Source organism: Ahaetulla prasina, chromosome 1 (genome assembly GCF_028640845.1).
Source record: "Ahaetulla prasina isolate Xishuangbanna chromosome 1, ASM2864084v1, whole genome shotgun sequence".
Classification (NCBI taxonomy): domain Eukaryota; kingdom Metazoa; phylum Chordata; class Lepidosauria; order Squamata; family Colubridae; genus Ahaetulla; species Ahaetulla prasina.
In genome coordinates this window covers 257,152,884-257,177,326 of record NC_080539.1, presented here as the reverse complement: position 1 = coordinate 257,177,326, position 24,443 = coordinate 257,152,884, and the positions used below count along the sequence as shown (strand labels likewise).

The window sequence follows — 24,443 nt, the reverse complement described above, 5'->3', positions numbered from 1 at the left end:
CAAAAAAGCTGTATTTACATCCATTCCTGGAGTGAAATAGTTCCTGTGTGATTTATTTTGCCTATTCCACATTCTCCAAAAGCCTATACTGCTAATGGGAGCTTATTTTCTAAGAAATATTGTGGCATAGGATTACTAATAGAAAATACTGTCTTTTCTCTCTTTCTTCTGAAACAGGATCTAGCCTTGATTGTCATTTACCAGATCAGAATCATCCTTATCTACACGCCCATTATGGGATTTAAGTGTTTTATGGCATACTACTGGCTGTCCAGGTAACCCCAACTTTATTTTTTTCTTAACTAATTAGCATCAATTACTGATAAAATACCACTCATGAAACAGAAGTGCCATATGACCACATTCTGGATCACTGGAAACTTCTAAGTGGTTTTCAAGGACAGCCCCACACATGAGATAACTAAGGCATAAATTACTGTGAGGAGGGTTTCCTGGTGCAGAAAGGGGCATAAGTTTTTCCCCCGAAGGCCATCACTCTGCTAAACAAATAATTCCCTCAACACTGTCAAACTATTTACTAAATCTGCACTACTATTAATCTTCTCGTTGTTCCCATCACCCATCTCCTTCCACTTATGACTGTAACTTTGTTGCTTGTATCCTTACCATTTATACTGATATTGTTTCCTGATTGCTTATTTGTAGCCTATGACCATCATTAAGTGTTGCATCATTAAGTGTTAAATTTGTACCCTATGACTATCATTAAGTGTTGTAAGTGTTGTACGTTGAGGAAGGTATCTTTTCTTTTATGTACACTGAGAGCATATGCACCAAGACAAATTCTTTGTGTGTCCAATCACACTTGGCCAATAAAAATTCTATTCTATTCTATTCTAAATGCTGTATAAGATAAACCTGTGCAAAAACCTAGCCACAACTAACAACTTGTTCTTTGAGCAGGAGCTGAATGTTCAGCATACCCACCAAATTGCGTACTACCCCTGTTTCCCCCAAAAATAAGACAGCTCCTGATAATAAGCCCAATTGGGCTTTTGAACACGTGGCAATAAGGGCAAGTGCTTATTTCAAGGTTCAAAAAAATATAAGACAGGGTCTTATTTTCAGGGAAACATGTTAGTTACATCTGGAGAAGTTTAGCTCCATTCAGAACCACAGACAAAATCCCCAGACTTAGAAAGTACATGTACCCACACCATTTGGTCTTGTTAGGATTGGGGTTAACTCTGCCTCCCAGCCCCCCTTCAAATTTCCATGGCCAGTAGGCACTGGGAAAAAATATCTTGACAACATCATTCAGTCAACCAAGGGTCAAAATATTCAGCGGAGTACTATGGATGACATCTGATCCCCGGTGACAGATGAACACCTTTCTCCAAAATAGCACATTGCTCAGTACCATCTTTCCCTGAAAATAAGACTGGGTCTTATTTTCTTTTGACCTCCGAAATAAGCGTTTGGCCTTATTTTCGGGGAGGTCTTATTTTTTTCCCAGGTGAGGGGGAACTGCCCCTCTTACCAGCAGCTTGGTCCACGGAACAGCTGATTAGCAGGTGACCTGCCGCCGCCTCTAAGAATCCCGGCCGCTCATGCAGCTGATTGAGGCTGCAAAAGCAGCAGGAGGCCCCATATACCTTCAGCCCCCTTCAAGAACAGTCTTACCTCGAGAACACCAGAAGTGTCGCGGCGAGACAGATGGGGAAAAGCGAGCTCCGCCAAGGTCTGCGAATCCTTGGGCTGACGAACCACCGTTTGAGGAGTCTTCAGACCGGAACTGTCCTGTAGGGACGGTGAAGAAGAAGGGGCACCTCGGACGACTGAGAGGAACCGGCAAGTTTCTCGGAGGTCGGAGGAAATCCCTTCGACTCAACAGCGGGGGAGATGGCTATGACAGCCATAACTAAGCTGGGGCAACCGGACCAAGTTCTTGAGCAGGAGCAGTGAATTGGATGAAATATCGAAGCTGGGTGAGTGAATACCAACTCACAAAAGAAAGCACTCTAAATTTGACATTTGCAAAAAAAAATTTGGCGGTGGAACAGCAGCTAATTAAGAAGGACTGTAAACATAGCAAAACAAAAGAAACGGAAGCAGTACCCAAAGACCCGAGAGAAATGTAACTTTTAAGATTGAAGTAGAGACCTCTCAAACAAAAAAGAAAAAAGCAGAATCCCTAATTAAAGCTGGAAATTTGGAAAGTTTTAAAACTGGTTATAGATTACAAAAAGATAAAAAACGGAGGATTTAAAACCGCAACGTGGTGGAATATCTCTGATTTTCTTTTTCCTCTATGAATTGGAACTAAGTAAATTTGGATACGGATTTTAAACGGGACTAATTGGCAGTGATAAGGCTGGTGAGAACCGAAAGGGAGGATTTTGTCAATAAACTGTTTGACTTTGATAAGAATAAGAACTAGAACTCTAAAAATGGCACAGAGAATAATTGAAATGATGAAAAAGATGCATATGACTTTTAAGCAAGAAATAAAAGAAATAATCACAAGACCCTATGGAAAACAGGATCCAGAAGAAAGAAGAGCTGCTCCGGAACTGACATCAAACAAAATCCATGAAGCAAGAAAGGGCATTGGAAGAGGAAGAAAAAAATACTGATGATGAACTATTAAGTGATTATGTAATTTTAAAACAGTTTAAGGGGAGAGGCGAAAGAATCATTGGAAAGGGGGAAAATAAAAAGGGAAATAGCACAAAGAAGCTGATGAAAGTAAATGAAAAAATATTGAAAACAAGAAGGGGGGAAATAATAAGGTGGGAAGGAAGGAACAAGAGAAGAAGGGAAGGGAAAAAATACAAAGGACTACATAATGGACCAGTAGAAAGAAACAAAAAATGGGGGAAGAGAAAAAAAGAATGGATAGAAATATAGGACAAGCAAAGAACGCAAGGAATTTTAAGGGGACAAAAAGGAAATTGAAATAAATTAAGGTTGAAATATTAATGAGATGGGAATATATAAATACTAGACTCTTTGAAATGACAGAAATGCCTGCTTGTTTTTCATTTTCTTTATAAGATTATGAATGACAATTTTAAAACGTTCATTGAAATGTAAACAGATGATTGATGCTGATGCTATAGAGATTGAAAAGAAAGAAATTAGTAAATGGGAATATAGGGTTTTAACATAAATGGGAAAAGAAAAAGTGGGGGGAAGGGATAGATTCGATTAAAAATTAAAATTGGGGATGAAGGATTAGATTAGAATTTTTAAGAGAAATGCAAATAGGGAAATTTAAAAAAAGGGGGAAGGAAAATATATTGATAAAAGCATATAAGAGGTGTTGGAAAAAACTGAATTGGATGTAATCATGTACCTGGCTGATATTTTGTTCAGAAAAGATATATTGTATATTGTTGTTTGTGTGCAAAAAATAAAAAGAATTCTCAAAAAAAAAGAAAGAACAGTCTTACCTCAATTAGCTGCAATGGCCTAAGTTCTTGGTGCGCCCCAGCCTCTGCCTGCCCAGCTTGCTGGCCCTGCTGCTGCTGGCAGCTGAGCAGCTACCTGTGCTGCTGCTGGCCTTACAGGGGCTTCTCAACCTCCTGGCAGCACTGCTTTCCGCCATCTTGCTGGGCTGCTCCTGCCTGGTGTGAGGCGAGTTGTCCTAGATCTACCATGACTTCTGGAGTGCCCAGGAGCGCAGAGCCAGCATGAGAGCTAGCACCCAGCAGGGCCAGGGTTCGAAGAGTACCAGGCTCAGCTCGTGGCCCAGCGCAAGCAGCACTGAGTAGACCTGCAGGAAACCACTCAGCAGCCCGAAGGAGGTGGCAAGTGAGGCGGCATGGCTCTACTGGTGGCCTCTGATGAGGGGGCCTGGGGCACTCAGAAGATTGTAGATCTCGGCCGACTCACCCCACACCAGCAGGAGCCGCCCAGCAGGGCAGCCCAGAGCAGTTCTGCCAGAAGGGTGAAGAGCTCCCATGAGGCCAGCAGCAGCAGAGCAGTCGCTCGTGCCAGTTGCTGCAAGCGAGTGGCGAGTGCATCAAAAGCGAAAAGCAGGACTTGGCTCTTTCCTGAAATGTGTTTGCAGCAGCTACCAGACATGGAGTGGGCGGCTTCGTGCCTCTGACTGCTGCTGGTGCCTTCCCAGCATGTTTTGGAAGGGAGATAAAAATGAATCCTGCAGTCTCTCGCTGCCGACGTGCAGACCCCAGCACGGGCAATAGCAGGTGCACCTACTCTCTTCCAAAACATGCCAGGAAGGCACCAGCAGGGCCAGGGTTCGAAGAGTACCAGGCTCAGCTCGTGGCCCAGCGCAAGCAGCACTGAGTAGACCTGCAGGAAACCACTCAGCAGCCCGAAGGAGGTGGCAAGTGAGGCGGCATGGCTCTACTGGTGGCCTCTGATGAGGGGGCCTGGGGCACTCAGAAGATTGTAGATCTCGGCCGACTCACCCCACACCAGCAGGAGCCGCCCAGCAGGGCAGCCCAGAGCAGTTCTGCCAGAAGGGTGAAGAGCTCCCATGAGGCCAGCAGCAGCAGAGCAGTCGCTCGTGCCAGTTGCTGCAAGCGAGTGGCGAGTGCATCAAAAGCGAAAAGCAGGACTTGGCTCTTTCCTGAAATGTGTTTGCAGCAGCTACCAGACATGGAGTGGGCGGCTTCGTGCCTCTGACTGCTGCTGGTGCCTTCCCAGCATGTTTTGGAAGGGAGATAAAAATGAATCCTGCAGTCTCTCGCTGCCGACGTGCAGACCCCAGCACGGGCAATAGCAGGTGCACCTACTCTCTTCCAAAACATGCCAGGAAGGCACCAGCAGTAGGCAGAGGCAGCAATCCAATCAAAACTCTTTTTATGTGCTTGTGTGTGAGAGAGAGAGGGAGAGGCAGCACACCGCCACCAGCCCTGGTACACAGTAACTTTCCCAAGGTTGGATTGGATCTCTCTCTCTCTCTCATGCACGTACAAATGCACACACACGCACACACACACAGACCACACACAGACACACATGGAGAGGTTTGATCAGATCGCCCTCTCTCTCTGCCTGCTGCCGGTGCCTTCCCAGCATGTTTTGGAAGGGAGATAAAAATGAATCCTGCAGTCTCACTGCCACCGTTCAAACCCCAGCATGGACAACAGCAGCTGCACCTTCTCCCTTCCAAAACACGCCAGGATGTAACCTGAATACCCTAACTTTACCGGCAGCAGTGAATGCTTCCCAAAAGGGGGGCAACAAACGGGAAGGGCCCCTGGACTTGCAGTGCTTTGTTTTGATTCAGGCACGGCTGCTGACTTGGTAGGAGCTCTTTCTTGTGTTCAGGTAACCTCCTTTCCTTGGGGTTCCCTATACACAAGCACGTCCATGGTTTTGGCATAAATCATCCCCAAGGAAAGGAGGATCGGCAGGAAAATGGGGAAGGGGGGATTTTTCTGCCGATCCTCCTTTCCTTGGGGATGATTTATGCGAGAACAAAGCAAATCTATTCGGTCTAACTGCATATCTACATGCTGGTGGAAAATTGGTTGGGTGAGCTACCACTTCAATGTGCAACAGCTCTGCACATCCTTGCAGGCATCCTTGCAGTGGGACAGACAAATGGAAGAGGGAGGGGAGATCGCCCCTTCTTCTTTTGCGCTCCAAAAATTCCCCACACCAGGCAGGAGCCAGTTGGATTGAGGAGGAAGGGTGATCTCCTCTTCCCTCCTCCATCCCACTGCAGGGCCACTACTGAGCTGTTGCCCGCCAAAGCTGCAGGGTGGCCAAGAGCAGTACGGCCAGGAGGGTGAAGAGCCCTTGGGGAGTGGGGGGAAATGGAGCTGCAACTATCAGAGCTGGCGAGTCCAACAACAAGCGAGGTGGTGGTGGCGAGACACATCACGACAGCGCTGGCCAGCTGCTTGTCAGCAGGTGTGCTCCTGGCCGGGTCTGGCTACAAGCGGCGCTGGCAGGCAACGAGGTATATGGCTGGCGCAAAGAACGAGGTGACGGTGGTGTTGGGACATTTAGTCACAGTGGCCTGGCCTGGCCAACAGCATGGTGCAGAGTCCTGGGAAGCATGGCTGGAAGTGCGTGCATGGCCACAGGGGAGAATGCTGACAAATGGCTGTGCTGCACTGCCACTAGAATTTCTGTCACCGCTGTCACCTCCCTGTTCTTTGTGCTGGCCATGCACCTTGTTGCCTACCAGTGCCGCTCATGGCCAGATCCGGTCAGGAGAGAGCGGCCTGCTGGCAAGCAGATGGTCAGCGCTGTCCTGACATGTCCCGCCGCCGCAGACTCGCTCGTTGTTGGAGTTGCCAGCTCCAATGGTTGCAGCTCCGTGCCCCCACCACCACCCTCAGGTATGGCAAGCCCCGGATCGGGACTCGACAAAGGACCCTGGGCTGCGAGGTTGCCTGGTGCCGCGGCAGAGCTGGGGCTGGCAAGAGTGTGCAAGAAACACCTCCAGGCACCCAGAGAGATAGAACAAGAGGCAGCTCCAGATCAGATCAGCTGATCCGCGGGTCGTGATTAAGGGGCCCAGCTGCCATTAGCTGACCAGGGAAGGGAAGGGCTGCCTCCTATGCTGGCCATGTCCATCCTTTCACCCCCAAAAAATCAAGCTAGGACTTATTTTCTGAATAGGTTGTATTTTTTGGGAAACACGGTAGCTTTACTGAAAACATTTGGAAAGTCAAACATACAATTTATGTGTCTTCATTATAATGAACTGTGCTACATCCATAGTATTACGTGAAAGGATACTTAGCAAAAAATTAATTTGACTCTATATTGGACTTTGCAGATTACTGGAAGCATCTTGGTTTGTCTGGATTTCTCAAATGAATCACATTCCAATGAATATTGACTACGACACAAACATGGACTGGGTTTCTACCCAAGTAAGTCTATTTCCTCTTGTTCAAAGCTTTGGTTTTTGAGATTGATCATTGAATGATTTGGGAAACAGATGACAAATTGGGGGTAGGAGAAAGATTTTAATCTTATATTTTCCAAATATGACAGTCCTTGAACTTATACAAATTCGATACACATGCATTCCATCAAAATGTATTTCTGCATCAGGTTCAGTCTCTTTCCAAAAGAAACATCTAGGAGAAACATAATTCAAAAGTAACAACCAGCAGATATAAAACAACACAACCACAAAAAGCACAAAGAAAATACAAACTAACTGTGGAAAAATTGAAATCCTGTGGTTGGTCATTACAGAAACTGAAGTAGGTTAAAAAAAAAATTCAGTTTCATGAAAGGCAACTTTTTATCATTCTAGTGTTAGGTACCTCTTGGAGAGGTGGGATTAAAGATGAAAAGGCTTGGAAAAAATCAGGAAAAATGTGGAAAAATTCAGGGATGAAAAGTTTTTCTTTCTATTTTTTTTCCCTCTTTTTCTCTTTAAGACTGGACAAATGTTTTGGAAAGAATAAAGAGGCAGTAATGAATAAGTGTAATAAGACAAGAAGCTCATATATTGCTCTCCTTCATGCCCACCAAATAATGTCTGTTAACTTGTAACGCTTGTAATCATCTTGGATATCAGAGCAATGCTGTTCCTGTGCACAGGAACAATTCTCTCTCCCATTCTCTCTCTCTCTCCCCCTCTCCCTCCCTCCCTCTCTCTCTCTCTCTCTCCCTCCCCCCCCCACACATATCTATCTATCTATCTATCTATTTATCTATCATCTCTCTATAACATTTATACATTCACCCACCTTACATCAATCTCTTTGTTGGTCCCACCCAATAATTAAAATTATGTCCATAATAAAACAACACAATACATAGGTTAAGGGTAATCTGGGTTCACAATGAAAATTGTGGATTGTTGAGCAGAGTATCCTACGCATGAAAACAACTGAGACTGGTTGTATACAATAACTGTCACTTGCAGACAAACTGGGGTTTGATATTCCTTTACTTTTAAGGAAAAGGCAAAGACATAGTCCAAAAACAATCCAGGTCATACACATATAAAGCCAGTCAGGGATGTTACAAATGTCAAGTCTTCTTACCAACGTAGACTTGCACAACAAATAAGGTCTTCTTTCAGTTTGGCAAAACAGTTCAATTCACAACAGTCAGTATCTTGAGGAATCAGTAACTAGCCATGATCAAGCAACGATCATAAAACTCAAATATACAGCTGCAGCATATCATCAGGTAACAATGCTGTAGCGTCCCTGTAGATTCCCCACAAGCCATAATTTAGTAGTCCTTTTATACATTGGCTACAGAGCTCAAATCACTCAGGATGCTTGCATGATGCAGCACAGCCTTAAAGCAATATCATGCCTTTCTACAAACGTACATAGTTAGTTTATATATTGCCTGGCCAACTAGTTAGGCAAATAATTTCCTGACAACATACATTGATTAAAACCATAAATATTAAAAATTTGGCACCTGCAGTCCATCATTAAATCTTCTCATCCACCTCATACCCTCCCCGTGCTTGGGGAAAAGCCAGCGCTTTTCAGTAAGCTAGGACAATAGAAGTCTGCTGAACTTCAAGAGGAAAGGTGTGCCATATGGCGGGCTGCCACGAAAAAGGCTTACTTCCTAGATCCTGTAAGATGGCAATGTTTAAGGGAAGGAACTAGGAGTGTGCCCAACCTATCTAATCTGGCAAGTTGGGTAGATATAATTAAAGAGAGGTTGATCCTACAGATAACCTGGATCTGTACCATATTGAATTTTAAAAATAACCAGGACCTTGAATTGCGTCCAGAAGGAAACCAGGAGGCAGTGAAGCTTGCATAACAAGAGATATTACATGGGTAAACCTAGGGGCAATTATCACTGCTAATGCCACTGCTTTCTGGATCAGTTGTATCTTCCAGGTGGTCTCCATAGAGAACCTCATATAGAATGCGTTGCTGTAATCCAAATAGGAAATGAGCAAAGGCATCCCAATCAAGGAAAAGTACAATTGGCATACCAAACCAATTTGGCTGCCCACAGCCATGGCTGCCACCCTCCTTGAGCAGGAGGGTAAATCTAGGAAGACCCCCAAATTGTGGACCCACTCAGTCCAGGAGATTGCTAAAAACCCACTCTATCTTGCCAGAATTGAGTTGAAGCTAGTTCACAGCCTTTGCTGGCTGACTTCTGACTTTACGTAGAGGCTGGTGGTTCTAGGGAACTCTATAATACAGTGAGACAGGCAGGTTTCTCCTTTGCAATACAAGGTTTTGTTTTGAGCACACAATTAGTAGCTGCTCTCTGAATGCTAGGAGGTAGATCCAATGAGAAAACCTGGCTTGAACAATCTAGACTTGCTGACTCTTTCAGAAAAGAGGGGCTCTAGGCAAGGGTCCATAAAATATTGAAGGAGCATTACTATCCTGTAGTAACCAGTAGATACTGGGCTGATTCAGCCCTTTATAATCATTATATTGCTCTGTTGGCAGCAAAACTCTGTCAGATTTTGTATACCTCAAAACTGGGGTGAGTTGTTCTTGCCTTAAAGTGAATTCCATTTTCATATGAGAAAGGGAAGGAGGGAAGGATAGAGATTGCCAGAGCATGTTTTGTCTTGGGCAAATACAAGAGTATGGCTTAAATATGCAAGGGGAGGTACTGCTTAAAACCAGATATGTTCCACATGGGTTACTACATGGTCTAACCAGGAGAGGAAGCAGCAGATATTTGTATGGACCAGGGGTGAAATCCAGCAAGGTCTGACAGGTTCTGGAGAACCGGTAGCAGAAATTTTGAGCAGTTCGGAGACCCGGCAGTGGAAATTTTGAGTAGTTCAGAGATCCAATTTTGAGTAGTTCAGAGAACCGGCAAATACCACTTCTGGCTGGCCCCAGAGTGGAGTGGGGATGGATATTTTGCAATATCCTTCCCCCAGGAGTGGGGAGGGAATGGAGATTTTGCAGTATCCTTCCCCTGCCACGCCTACCAAGCCATACCACACGCACCAAGCCACGTCCACAGAACCAGTAGTAAAAAAATTTGGATTTCACCACAGGTACAGACATAACCCAAAGATTGGGGAGGTAGAGAGTGTCTGCCTCAGGGCGAATACAACAGATTGGAACTGGAATTGCAGAAAAAACCACAAGAAAAGAAGCTCAAAAATCAAATAGAAATAATAAAACACAAACTAACCCTACTAGGGGAAAAAAAGAAATAGCACACAAAATTAAGTGTATAAAACAAAACTTTTTCAAAAATGCCAATAAACCAGGAAGATGGTTGGCATATAAATTAAAAAAAGAATAAAAACAGATACAAAACTTGATAGACGAGAAAGGTACATTACAACATCAAAATGACAGCAAAAAAATAATAATCCAGAACTACTATGAAAATCTATGATCAAGAGGAACTATTGGAGGATAAAATAAAACATTATCTAGAAGAGGCCAGGTTACCTAAAGTCCCTGAAGAAATAAGATCTACACTAAATGAAAGGATAACCACGTTTGAATTAACAGAGGCAATTAAGAGACAAGAAAAATAAAACTCCAGGACCGGATGGCTTACCGGCAGAATTCTATAAACAATTACAAGACCCCCTGGGACTGGGACTACTTGAAGTTTACAATGAAGTCTTACTAAAAGCTAAGATACCAAAATCCTGGATGGAAGCGAATATCACCCTCATACCAAAAGAAGATGCAGACTTATCACAGATTAAAAACTGTAGACCAATCTCACTTTTAAATGTGGACTATAAAATTTATACATCAGTAATAGCTGAAAGATTGAAGAGATTCCTGAATGAATTTGTACATTTGGACCAGAATAGTTTCCTGCCAAATAGACAAATTAAAAATAACACGAGAATAATTCTGAACACATTGGAATGTGTTTTGAATTGAAGCACACCCAGAAAAACAAACGATGCTGATGTTTCTTGATGCGCAGAAAGCATTCAACAATGTACTGTAAACTGGCAATTCATGATACTGCAGCTAAAATACATGGAATTTGGGGGGAAATTTACCCAATATGATCAAGGCAATATACACAAAACAGACTGCAAAAGTGTATGTGAATGGGGACATAGCAGAGAATATTAATATTAAAAGAGGCAAAAGTCAAGGATGCCCATTGTCCACCTTATAATTTATTTTGACTCTGGAAGTGTTAAATAGAAACATCCGCCAAGAAATAGAAATAAAAGACATGGAGATAAAAAAAAGAACAGTACAAGCTACAAGCGTTTGCAGATGATTTGGTGTTTATTATAGAAGAACCACAAGAAACAGAACCCAAACCAGGGGTGAAATCTAATTTTTTTCCTACTGGTGCTGTGGGCGTGGCTTGGGGTGTCATGTGACTGGGTGGGTGTGGCTATGTGACTGGGGGATCAAAAGACAAAAACTCACTAACAATGTCCTGCTGGAGCAGGGTTGGACTAGATCAGAGGTCTCCAACCTTGGCCACTTTAAGACTTGTGGACTTCAACTCCCAGAGTTCCTCAGCCAGCTTTGTTGGCTGAGGAATTCTGGGAGTTGAGGTTCACAGGTCTTAAAGTGATCAAGGTTGGAGACCCCTAGACTAGATTACCTCCAGGTCCCTTTCAGCCCTGGATTATTCTCTGAAGCTGCATCTAGTGCCAGGTTTGTACCCCTTCCTTCCTCTCCTCCTTCCTTCCCTGCCTCCCTCCTTTCTCTCTCTCTCTCTCTCTCTCTCTCTCAAAAAAGACCCCACACACACCCCATATTTCCTTCCAGCCTACCTGAAGCCTGCTAGCCACACACAAAAACAGGAGGGGGGAGGTCCGTTTTCCTCTCAGCAGGCCCCCGTTTTTTTGGCTAGCACCCAGCTGAGCCGCGTGATCATCAGAGGTTTTTTTTTTACTTTTAAAAGCTTTTTTTCGGCAGAAGAAAAAATGCTTTTAAAAGTTTTTTTAAAAAACTGATGATCGCACGGCTTAGCTGGGGTGGGGGGAGCAGGGATTTTTGCTACCGGTTCTCCGAACCACCCGCGCCATTGCTACCGGAGCAGGCGGTCCAGTGTGAACCGGGAGCATTTCATCCCTGACCCAAACTAATAAAGAAAATAGAAGACTATGGTGACGTTGCAGGATTGAAAATAAACAAAGAGAAAACTAAAATCTTAGTTTAAAATCTTACAAAGGAACAGAAAAACGATTTAATGGAAAAGATAGATATTCAAATAATTAAAAATAGTAAAACATTTGGGAATACATCTATCAGCGAGATGTGTAACTATAAAAGAAGACAATTACTTAAAATTAACACAACTAATTAAATTGGATCTGGTAAAGTAGAAAAATATGCAATTATCACTGTTAGGAAGAATAGCCACCATCAAAATGAATATCTTACCGAGATAGTTGTACTTGTTCCAAACAATTCCAATAAAGCTAGAAAGGAAATATTTTGAAGAATTAAATAGTATGGTAACCTAATTTATATGGCAAGGCAGAAAGGCAAGAATTAGGTTGAAATTAATGCAAGATTCGATCAATAGAGGAGGTTTTGGGTTGCCAAACTGGGAACTATACTATCAAGCAGCTGCCCTTTATCTGGCTAAAAGAATGGCTAACCCTGAGACATAAACGATTACTTGTACTTGAGGGACAAGACTTATAACTGGGGTGGTATGCCTTTCTATGGTATGAGAAATATGAAGCACATAAATACTTTCAGGGACATTACATTAGAAATGCCCTACTCTCAGTATGGGCAAAAATCAAGGAAAAACACTACTTGAAAATACTAGTCTGGCTCTCCACGATGGAGGCACTAACATACCCAAATGTGATGGACATGGGAAAAATTGTAAGATACAAAGATATTTTAAATGAGAAGGGGGAATTGAAAAACAAACGAGAATTGAATAACCAAGGGATAAATTTAGCATGATGGCCGCATGAACAGATACAATCTAGATACCATAAAAATGCCAAAACATATGGTTTTTATAAAGTATTGGATCAAATTTATAATAATAATAATAATAATAATAATAACAACAACAACAACAACAACAACAACAACAACAACAACAACAACAGAGTTGGAAGGGACCTTGGAGATCTTCTAGTCCAACCCCCTGCCCAGGTAGGAAACCCTACACCATCTCAGACAAATGGTTATCCAACATTTTCTTAAAATTTCCAGTGTTGGAGCATTTACAACTTCTGCAGGCAAGTTGTTCCACTGATTAATTGTTCTAACTGTCAAGAAATTTCTCCTTAGTTCTAAGTTGCATCTCTCCTTGATTAGTTTCCACCCATTGCTTCTTGTTCTACCCTCAGGTGCTTTGGAGAATAGTTTGACTCCCTCTTCTTTGTGGCAACCCCTGAGATATTGGAACACTGCTATCATGTCTCCCCTAGTCCTTCCTTTCATTAAACTAGGCATACCAAGTTCTTGCAACCTTTCTTCATATGTTTTAGCTTCCAGTCCCCTAATCATCTTTGTTGCTCTTCTCTGCACTCTTTCTAGAGTCTCAACATCTTTTTTACATCGTGGCGACCAAAACTGAATGCAGTATTCCAAGTGTGGCCTTACCAAGGCATTATAAAGTGGTATTAACACTTCACGTGATCTTGATTCTATCCCTCTATTTATGCAGCCCAGAACTGTGTTGGCTTTTTTGGCAGCTGCTGCACACTGCTGGCTCATATCTAAATGGTTGTTCACTAGGACTCCAAGATCCCTCTCACAGTTACTACTATTGAGCAAGGTACCACATATACGGTACCTGTGCATTTTGGTTTTTTGGCCTAATTTTAACAGGATTTTTTTGTTCTTTAACAGACACTTATTTGTTAGGATTTTAACACATTGTTTTTTTATGTTGGAATATATTTGAAGGTTTTAGAATTGTGAGCCTCCTAGAATCGTATAATCTGGGAGCGTAAAACATTTTTAAGTAAATGAATAAATACAAATAATAGCAAAATACAGGCATATCTTCTGTGGATTTATTTTTATTTATTTATTTATTTATTTTGTCACAACAATATATGTAGGTATCATACAAAAAAGATTATATAGTATATAAACACATATATGAGTAAATATAAGGAGGTATAAGCATATATATATATATATATATATAGGAAGAAGAAAAGAAAAACAATAGGACAGGAACGGTAGGCACGTTTGTGCGCTTATGCACGCCCCTTATGGTCGTCTTAGAAATGGGGTGAGGTCAATAGTAAAAAGTTTTTGGTTAAAGCTTTTAGGATTATGAGAAGAGACCACAGAGTCAGGTAAAGTATTCCAAGCACTGATGATTCTGTTACAGAAGTCATATTTTCTGCAATCTAGATTAAAGTAGTTGACATTAAGTTTAAATCTATTAGTTGCTCTAGTATTATTGCAATTAAAGCTGAAGTAGTCTTTAACAGGAAGGATATTACAATAGATGATTCTGTGAGTTAAACTTAGGTCTTGTCGAAGGCGACAGAGTTCTAAGTTTTCTAAGCCTAGGATTTCAAGTCTGGTGGGATAAGGTATTTTGTTGTTTTCAGAGGAGTGGAGAACTCTTCTTGTAAAATATTTCTGGACACGTTCAATTGTATTGATGTCCGAGATGTGGTGAGGGTTCCAAACAGGCGAGCTGTATTCTAGAATTGGTCTAGCAAGTGTTTTATATGCTCTGGTTAGTAGTGTGGTGTTTTTGGAAAAGAAGCTATGCAAGATTAGGTTTACAACTCTTCATTTAATCCGTTTGATCCAGTTAATGCTAGTGAGAGATATAACAGATCCAGCTCTCCGGCTAGGCATTTTGCTTAGTGTCACCAGATGTTCCATTGGAATAAAAATTAGAATGAAGTTTCAGAATGGAAATAATGAATAAGTTTGTGATAGAAGGTAAAAATATCCTTTCTTTGTTTTCCCACAGCTCCATGCAACATGCAATGTGGAGCAGTCATTTTTCAATGACTGGTTCAGCGGTCATCTGAATTTCCAGATTGAACACCAGTAAGTAAAATCCTTAGCAGTAGCACATAGAAAAAAAATTCTGTTCTATTCTATTCTATTCTATTAGACTTATATACCGTGTCATAGTGCTTTACAGTCCTATCTAAGCAATTTACAGAATCAGCATATTGCCCCCAACAATCTGGGTCCTCATTTTATCAACTTTGGAAGGATGGAAGGCTGAGTCAACCTTGAGCCTGGTGAAATTCGATCTGACAAATTGCAGGCAGCTGGCAGGCAGCAGAAGTAGCCTGCAGTACTGCATTCTAACCACTGCGCCACTGCAGCTCCTTAAGATGATATTATTTTGTAAATAATTATAAATGTCTCTGGCAAATATAAAACTCCTAGTACTAAGTTTAACCTTCTTTTGAAACTATAAAAACTAAGAGAATTTTTTATTTAAATGTTCAGGAATTAGAATAGAATAGAATTTTATTAGCCAAGTGTGATTGGACACACAAGGAATTTGTCTTGGTGCATATGCTCTCAGTGTACATAAAAGAAAAGATACGTTCATCAAGGTACAACATTTACAACACAATTGATGGTCAATATATCAATATAAATCATAAGGATTGCCAGCAACAAGTTATAGTCATACAGTCATAAGTGGAAAGAGATTGGTGATGGGAACTATGAAACGATTAATAGTAGTGCAGATTCAGTAAATAGTCTGACAGTGTTGAGGGAATTATTTGTTTAGCAGAGTGATGGCCTTCGGGAAAAAACTGTTCTTGTGTCTAGTTGTTCTGGTGTGCAGTGCTCTATAGCGTCGTTTTGAGGGTAGGAGTTGAAACAGTTTATGTCCAGGATGCGAGGGATCTGCAAATATTTTCACGGCCCTCTTCTTGATTCGTGCAATGGAAGGCAAGTTGGTAGCAATTATTTTTTCTGCAGCTCTAATTATCCTCTGAAGTCTGTGTTTTATTTGGAAGAAGCTTAATTAAGCAAAGATATAAGGAAGTTTTAAAATGGACAATTTAAAATGTTTATTTTTGATTAAAGTTCTTTGATATATACTTTGTTAAATCAGTTAAAGAGAACAGCTCGGCACATGAATGCTTGCTATCTTTAAAGAATGCATACATTTGGGGGATTCTACACAACAAAATATAAGCTAAGGACTTGGTCTAAGAGTCTTTGGAAATATGTTTGTTGTGGGTGAAAGAAGGAAATAAGGGGGAAAACAAAGTGGTTTGAATTTTATTTTGCCTGCTTGGGACATTTTCTGAAAAAAAATGCTACTAAAAATGACAAAAAGGGCAGAAAGGAGGTGTAGAATAGTCAGCTATAGAAGATATACTTCAGAAATTTTTTCAACAAACGGAATAAATTTTATCAGATGGGAAATAAAATGGATGCTTTTGAAAGAAAATATGAAATATTTCTGAAGTTAAGAAAGGAGATGAAAGTTGGTGTTAAAAAAATCTGGAGAGGTAAAACAAATCATTAACTGAGTGAAAATTTTAGAAAATCAAAAGTTCACCCCTGAGAATTGGATAATTTGACTATTGGGATTGAAAGAGAAATAATTCTGTTTGAGATTTAGAGCTGTCTGGACATTCCAATGAAAACATTACAGAGTAGTTTATTAAAAAGTGTTGACAATTTTTTTGAATCTGGAAGAGGAAGATAGGGAGGCAGAATAAATTACAGATACAGTATATGAGGAATGCCCCTAGAGAGGTTTTAGTGCATTTTGTTAGATATATGACAACTGCAATGAGATTATTTTATGTTCCAAAATGGAAAGGCTTGTTACCACACACTATGGAGGAATGGCTGGTGAAGATGATGAAACCAGTAGAGATGGCAAAATTAACTTCATTGATTTTTTTTTAAAGAAAATAGTATCTACATTTATGGCTGACTGAAATTTTTTGCTTAAAATGGGAAAAACGCATTATGATTTGTGGTTTTGATGATTAGGAAAAAGAATTGGATAATAGAAAAGTGGCATTTTGATAGTATAGAGTAAGCGATAATTGTGAAATTGTACCTATATTTGCTGCATAGGAAATTGGAAGCTCTTCTTTCTTTTCTCTTTATTAGTTTGTGTTTAGTTTTTATGTTTTCTATGAACCTTTTCATCAGCTTTATTTTTAAAAAAATTAATCAAACCTACTTTTTTTATTTCTCTACAGCCTTTTCCCCACAATGCCTCGCCACAACTACAGTAAAGTGGCTCCCCTTGTGAAATCCCTCTGTGCCAAGCATGGTATTTCCTATCAGACCAAGCCCCTACTCACAGCCTTTGGAGATATTTTGCGGTAAATATGGCAAGAATTTTATGAACTTTGGTTTGACAAGAGAAAAAAGTAATTGGCTCATGTAAAACAGTTAATCGGCTGAAGTGGATAAAGGGACAACTGAACAAAGCTAAATTGATGTCTCCCTCATATGGTCTATATAGTGGGGGCAAATCAAGGACACCTTGCCCATGTTTCATTGTGCGGTGTCTAATAAAGGCAGCTTCTTGAAATCTGGAGCTTTGCTAGACAGTAGATTCATGATAATAAGAACTGCAATAGCACCATAGATCGAATAGTAAGGCTATATAATCTCGAAATCTTACTGAAATAAATCATCTTTAGAGCATGATTTAAAACAAATGACTCACCAAAACAAGAAATTCCAGAGTCTGAGATCTGGTTCCTTTTATCCTCCAGCTATGCTTCTGATGGGAATGAAAGACGACATATATTCTCACATTATCTTAGCGATTAGGTAAGATCAGGGCAAAACTAGAATAGTCCTTGGGAAATGATGGTCAGAATGCCTGTTTCTTCACATTTGGGGAACAATCATTGTGACAGAAGTGGAGATTTTCTCTCACTCAATTGCAGTGGGAAAAATCTCTCCATATAAACTGATCAATGTGCACAGAGATGTCAATCAGAGAAATGTAAGGGAGTAACAAAGATGTTGAAGGATTGGGAAGACACATATTGTGATACATACTCTGCCTCCCCTCTGTGTAATCAAAGACCTGTAAACTGTCTTGCAGATCTCTTAAGGTCTCTGGCAACGCCTGGCTTGAAGCATATCTGCATGGATAAGCATTTTGAGAATGAACTCCATCCCAATGAAGATGCATCATGCACTAGAGGGCAGCTGGTGGACTAAGGAAGAATGTGGGGTCTAGTGGGTAAATAGGCTAAGTGATAATTTTGCTGAGATGGAATAATTGTGACACTTTTCTTCATCCTCTGTACAGTGTTTCCTTGGATCTGTATTATGTTTATACTGTGGCATTTGGGGGATATGCAAAAGGTGAATTAGTACCCTTGTATTTCACTTGTTGCTTCTGTGAGATTGAAACTTGCCTTTTTTTTTTCTTGTTTTGGGGAAGGTTGTCAGATGGGTGATGCAAAGAGTTTAGAACAGAAAGATGAAGTAATGACAAGAAAGAAGATAAAAATACAGTTTGTGAATAACATATTACATGTTACTTGAAGGACAACTTGAAGTTTTAGGATAGCTTATAAGGTCCAATTTCTCTTGAAAGAGCAAAAGTCTTAGATAGTTTTTGAAAAAAACCTGTTGAGTATTTAAAGTTTGAATCTTCAAAAATATTGCAAAAGAAGAATATTACTTTGGTTAGGTTTTTAATGTTCTTAAAAAGGAGAAGAGATGAGTTCCTTAAATGTAATCCAAACCATGAGTTTTGGGAGGATTGTTTTACACCCAAATGGAAATCAGCAAGACCAAACAGCTTCCATTCTGTCGAAGTTCCATGTCATACCTTAACCAGAAACATGCCAAAAATTGGCATGGGACCTCCATGCCAATTTTTGAGCTTCAGCAGAAATAGCACAGTTGATGCTCAGGTGAATGCAGATTCAACACAGACCCTTTAGCTTACACACTTTTTAAAGTGTATGTTAGAAGGAAGGATGACTCTTCCACTGTATTGTGGACCACAGCCTCTGAAAAGTTAAGACCTGAGGTCATGACATTTGTCTGGCACAGGATTGATTGAAATAATTTCTTTGTTAAATATCTGTTGCATTAATGTGTGACTGATGCTCTTCTTTGATCATTTAGCACAGTTCTCTTAAGATGTACACCACTTCATGTGTACCTATTGTATTTGTTTGTATCTTTTAATATATTTCATGAACTGATTTCACAATGTGTGCGTGACTGTCTTTTTATTCAGTAGTATAAATTTGACCAGGAATGGAAAGATGAAACTTCTTTATGATTTTGGAGAACATTGTAATTTCCTTGAAATATATTAAACACCAGAAAGTAGGAAGATGGGGAAGATACTTTTTTTTCTGCAGTTATCCCAATGTCTAAATTTGAAAAGCTTGGTCCCATACAAGAGATTGCACTGGAGCAGATTATCAGTACATGACTGCTCTGGGCTAACAGAATCTCAATTACTGTAGCGCAACAATAAATAGGCAAAAAAAGCTGACACTGCAAATATGAAATTACTGTGTAAAATTATTTTTAAAGAGGGATTTGTCATGAATTTAAAATTTTGCAAAAGTAGAAGCAAACATAATACCACATAAGTCTATGAGTTCTTTAGCTTCAACATTCATAGTGATATAATAACTGCTTGAGAAGATAGTCCTTGTTTAGGGACTGTCTTGATTAGTGACCATTTGCAGTTATCACAATGATGAAAAAGTAACTTTGCAACCAATCCTCGCATTTACAGGTCGTCCTCGACTTACAACCACAATTGAACCCAAAATTTTTGTTGCTAAGTGAGACATTTGTTAGGTACCGTATTTTTTGGCATATAAGACACACATTTCCCCCCCCCCAAAAGAGGGTGAAAATTTGGGTGAGTCTTATACACCGAATGTAGCCAAAAATGCGAGGCACAGAGGCGGCGATGGTCTGTGGCAATCCCTGCACCCTGGAACAGCTGATCGGGGGTATTCTGGGATGGTATAATTGCATTGGTTGTACCACCAATGGGGGTATTCTGGGATGGTTGTAATTGCATTGGTTGTACCACCAATCATCCTCACCAGATTCAAACCCATCCCAGAGACGAAATACAACCACCATCCAGAAGCCAGACCACAGCGGCATCACCAGCTGCTGCACCCTCCCTTCGATCCCCACGCAAAGCAAGCTGACACACACCATGAACACATGACAGGACCTCAGACTCAGAGCCTGGCCAAAGCCTGGGATGCTGCATCACAGCCATTTGCTCAGGATGTTGCAGCACAATGCTCAGGATGTCACAGCACTAGAGCTCAGGATGTTGCAGCACAGCCCATTACCCAGGTCGTTAAAACTAATGGGCACATAGCTACAAAACAGCCGACTAATCTGCAAACATCAACCAATCAAGATGTAACAGCACAGCCAACCAACCCGCTTACAGCAACAAAGCCAGCACTCCCCACCTCCCCACCAGTATTTATAGAGAGACGGTAGCTCCGATCACGCTTTGCTCGCACAAGCACGAAGCCGTAAGCACCAGCCTGAAGATGATGAGTGGGACCTCGTCGAAATGTCTCCAAGATACTCTCAACCTTACATGGGAAAAAACCCGAATACACCAAGACTTGCATACCTATACCCATGAAAATTTACAAATATATATGTGTGTGTGTATGTATATATATATATATATATATATGTGTGTGTGTGTGTGTATATATATATATATATATATATGTCTTTGGTTATTCGGGTTTTCTCCCGCGTAAAATTGGAAGTGTCTTGGCGACGTTTCGACGAAGTCTCATTCGTCATCTTCAGGCTTCAGCTTCGTGCTTCTAGGAGCAATGTGTGATTGCAGCTGTTTCTTCCTTTTAACTGCTAGTGGGGGTTTGAACTGATTGGGTGGGAGCTTGGCTGTGCTCTGATTGGCTGGGGGTGTGTCCTGTTTGGGTGGGGGCTGTTGTGCTCAGATTAGTCTGAGCTGCAGGGGGATTTGAGCTGGTGAGCTGCATTGCTGTTGTTTGGCTTCGTGTTCGTGGTCGTGCTACATCTTCATAGTGGGTATCAGTCTGCTGCATGTATGGATTGGAGGGGTTTGAAATGGCTAATGTTGCAGCTGCAGTCTGGCTTCTGGTCCTTGGTTGTGCTTCATCATCGGTGTGGGTTTGAATCTGCTTTCTGGGTGGATGTGTGGTGGTGACATCCTGTGTGGCCCTCATGAGTGTGGGTCTAGTGTCATTCCTCATGTTGGGGACTCGTTTGTCAATAAGGGCGGGTTTCCAAATGGCTGGTAGGCGGGAGGTATCATCTCGTTTATTCATGCTGTGTGGGCGTTTTTCTAGCTCGATGGCTTTTCTGATTATTCTGTAACAGAAGCACGAAGCTGAAGCCTGAAGTTGACGAATGAGACTTTGTTGAAATGTTGCCAAGACACTTCCAATTTTACGTGGGAGAAAACCCGAATAACCAGAGACCTACATACAAACACCCGCAAAAACCTCAGAATATATATATATATATATGAAGATAGTTTGCTGATTCTAGAAATCTGCTTATTTTTTTTGAGACAGAGTCAATTGACTAAATAAAATTATTTTTCTGTCCTAGAAAAGGTGATTGATTTGAAAACAATGTGGCATAGAACAGGCTCTGTGTTATTTTTAAAAAAATGCAGCCTAATCTTTCTACTATAGAGTTAATGGTGGGCACAAAAGTCATTTAATCCAGTCCTCTGAAATATGCAGGAAATCCAAATAAACTATCCTCAAGAGTTGGCTGTTCAGCTTTCTCTTTTAAAAAAAATGCCTCCTGAGATAGAAAATGCACAACTTCCGAAAGATTTTTGGTCCTTATTTTGGTGGCAGTGGAAAGTAATTCCTGACCATATTTCTTATAGCATCAGTCTTCTTTTCCTTACATTGAACATTATAATTTCCCTCAGCCTTTTCTCATAATCATCCTTGTATTTCTCTTCTTTTTTTAAAATTTGTATTTGTTTTATTATTTGAAATAAAAAGAAAAGGGGAAGGAAAAAGAGCAGGGGAAAGGGGGTATGAGATACACTGCCTTGAATTGCATTTCTCTTCTGATCCTATAATAAATATCCATGATGGCAAACCTATGGCATGCGTGCCAGAGGTGACACGCAGCACCTTCTCTGATGGCACGTGAGCCGTTGCCCCAGCTCAGCTCCACTGCGCATGCGCGCACACCTCCCACCGGCCAGCTGGTCTTTGGGTCTCTGCCACACACGTACAGGGTGCAGGAGACATGCAGGGGGAGGCGCGCACATACGCATGGGGATCGCATGCATGCACGAGGTGGGGCACATGCAGGGGGTGCACGCGCATGCATGGGGAGCAGGACGCAGCTGTGGGGGGCAGGCGCACATTGAATTTTGGGGGTACTTTGGGCACTCGGTCCAGAAAAGGTTAGCCATCACTGATATATATCAATATATCTATATATTTCTGGTAATTAAAAAAAACACAGTTAAAAATCAAAAATATTGCAATTAACATTTCTTTTTGGAAAAAAAATATGCTAATGTAAAGAATGGTTTGACATAATGGGTAACGGTTCTAATTCTTATTACACACAGACTCCATTATTAGCAGATGGGGTTAATACGTACCTTTGGAGTGGTTAAGCCAGAAGGCTTTTGATGCAGTCCTGTTCCAAGTCAGGCACACCTATATACCAAGGAGTTTAGTTATAAGACTTTGATTTGGGATTGTACAACCACAAACTAAGGCAGGCAGGGCAGGTGTGCAGGCACACAACCAAAGCAACCAAGTGCCAGTTCTTAAGTGACTTGCATGCACAGAGGTCCATACATCCAGAGAATCAAGGGAGAAGCAGAGGTTGCAGTCAGTTCATGGTCCACAAGTCCAAGCATGGATCATTAGGCAGGCCTAATTCAAAAGACAAGCACAGTTTCCACAAACAATAGGATCCAGAGACAAATGAAGTGATTGTTTCCGGCATTATTGCTAGCAGCAATGATTCTTGGATGTGACTGGTGTAGCCAATAAAAGAATGGTGGAGAAGTTGTTATGGATTCAGTCTGAAGAAAGGAGCACAACACTGAGGATAAAAACCATGTTTATTGCTTTACAAGAAAGACAGACCCTGAACAATGGAAGAGCAAAGAATTGCTACAAAAGTTGAAGGCTACAAGGTGGGAAACCCTAGGGATTTGATTGGCTGGCCAGTCTGGGGAAGCTAGGCAGATCTATGTTGGAGTTCCTAGAATTCATATAAAGCAAAACGGATCCTTCAGGCTAGCAGAGTTGTGGAAGCCCTTCATTAAAGGACATGTTAAGTTGAGGTCATCAGCTGATAGAGGATAGAACAGGGGTGAAATGCTCCCGGTTCGGACTGGATCGCCCAATCTTGTAGCGATGGCGGCGGGTGGTTCGGAGAACCAGTAGCAAAAATCCCTGTCATACCCAGCCGAGCCGTGCGATAATCAGAGGGTTTTTTTTTACTTTTAAAAGCATTTTTCCTTCAGCTGAAAAAATGCTTTTACAGGTAAAAAAAAAAAGCCTCTGACGATCACACGGCTCAGCTAGGATTGTCAGAACCTTTTCAAAGCATTTTTTCTACAACCTCTTTGGCCGAAGAGGCTGTAAAAAATGCTTTGAAAGAGTTCTGGCGATCAGGCAAATCAGTTGGGATCGTCAGAATCCTTTCAAAGCATTTGAAGAGGTTGTAGAAAAAATGCTTTGAAAAGTAAAAAAAAAATTGGCCACGTCCACGCAATCACCTTACCCCCCATCCACACCAAGCCATGCCCACAGCACCAGTAGCAACACATTTTACATTTCACCCCTGGGGTAGAAAGTTTCATTTCTCTGGGTTGCAATTCCCTTGTAAGACCAGCTCTTAGGCTGTTTTGTGAGCTAGTGAGAAGGCTTCTATTCTTGGTTTAGATGGGATTGGAGGGGGCCTTTATGGGGCAGGGAGGTTCAATTTTGGTATGATGGGATTGGGCAAAGAGAGGAACATTTCTGCTATCCATCTCTAGGACTGGGGGGAGGGCCCAGATCCTCATCATTTGATGCTCCCAGGTGCCTGCATGATCCTGTCTCTGTTAGCACCAGATGCCTGATTGCTAGTCTCCTCCTGAGGCTGTTGTTCGTTCAAGGTCTCCAGAGTGTGTTTGACCACAGACCCCAAGCCGTGTCTTTCAGTTTGGAATAAGCTGACTGTGATCATGCAAGGATGTGGTTAAACTATAAAACTAATTGTTATAAAATATTTACTTCTGATGTATGAAACTAGGGCAACTATTGTTGTCTGCAAACTAGGTTTAGCCCGGCACAGATGCCACTCAGGGCCAGACAGGAGAGGTGGTTCAAGGAACTTTTATTGAAATACTTCAGCAAAAGGGTCTCAGCAGCCAAAGGAGCTGAGACCCCAAATCATCTATGAGTACAAAATTCTATACAGCAGTGGTTCTCAACCTTTATAGTGCTGCGACCCCTTTAATACAATTCCCCACGATGTGGCGACCCCAACCATAAAATTATTTTCGTTTTGAATTTATCGTGCCTGAAGTTGTATTGGCTAGCGATCTGAACTGCTTGTGATTGCCTTGAGGACGGAGGCATTAAAGCGGAGACTCCTCCCCTATTAAGTTTATTGCGC

General features: G+C 41.5%; 1 protein-coding gene across 1 annotated transcript in view; it reads left to right on the top strand.

Annotated features, from left to right (window-relative positions):
- The window catches only part of LOC131184355 (acyl-CoA (8-3)-desaturase-like), a 34,775-nt gene extending 14,330 nt beyond the window's left edge, over nt 1–20,445 (top strand). The window contains exons 8-12 of the mRNA XM_058155535.1: nt 178–275; nt 6,731–6,827; nt 14,788–14,867; nt 17,015–17,140; nt 17,878–20,445. Of these exons, the coding sequence (XP_058011518.1) occupies nt 178–275; nt 6,731–6,827; nt 14,788–14,867; nt 17,015–17,140; nt 17,878–17,929 (453 nt within the window). The 3' untranslated portion in view covers nt 17,930–20,445. The remainder of the gene's footprint in view (nt 1–177; nt 276–6,730; nt 6,828–14,787; nt 14,868–17,014; nt 17,141–17,877) is intronic.
- The last annotated feature ends 3,998 nt before the right edge of the window (nt 20,446–24,443 follow it).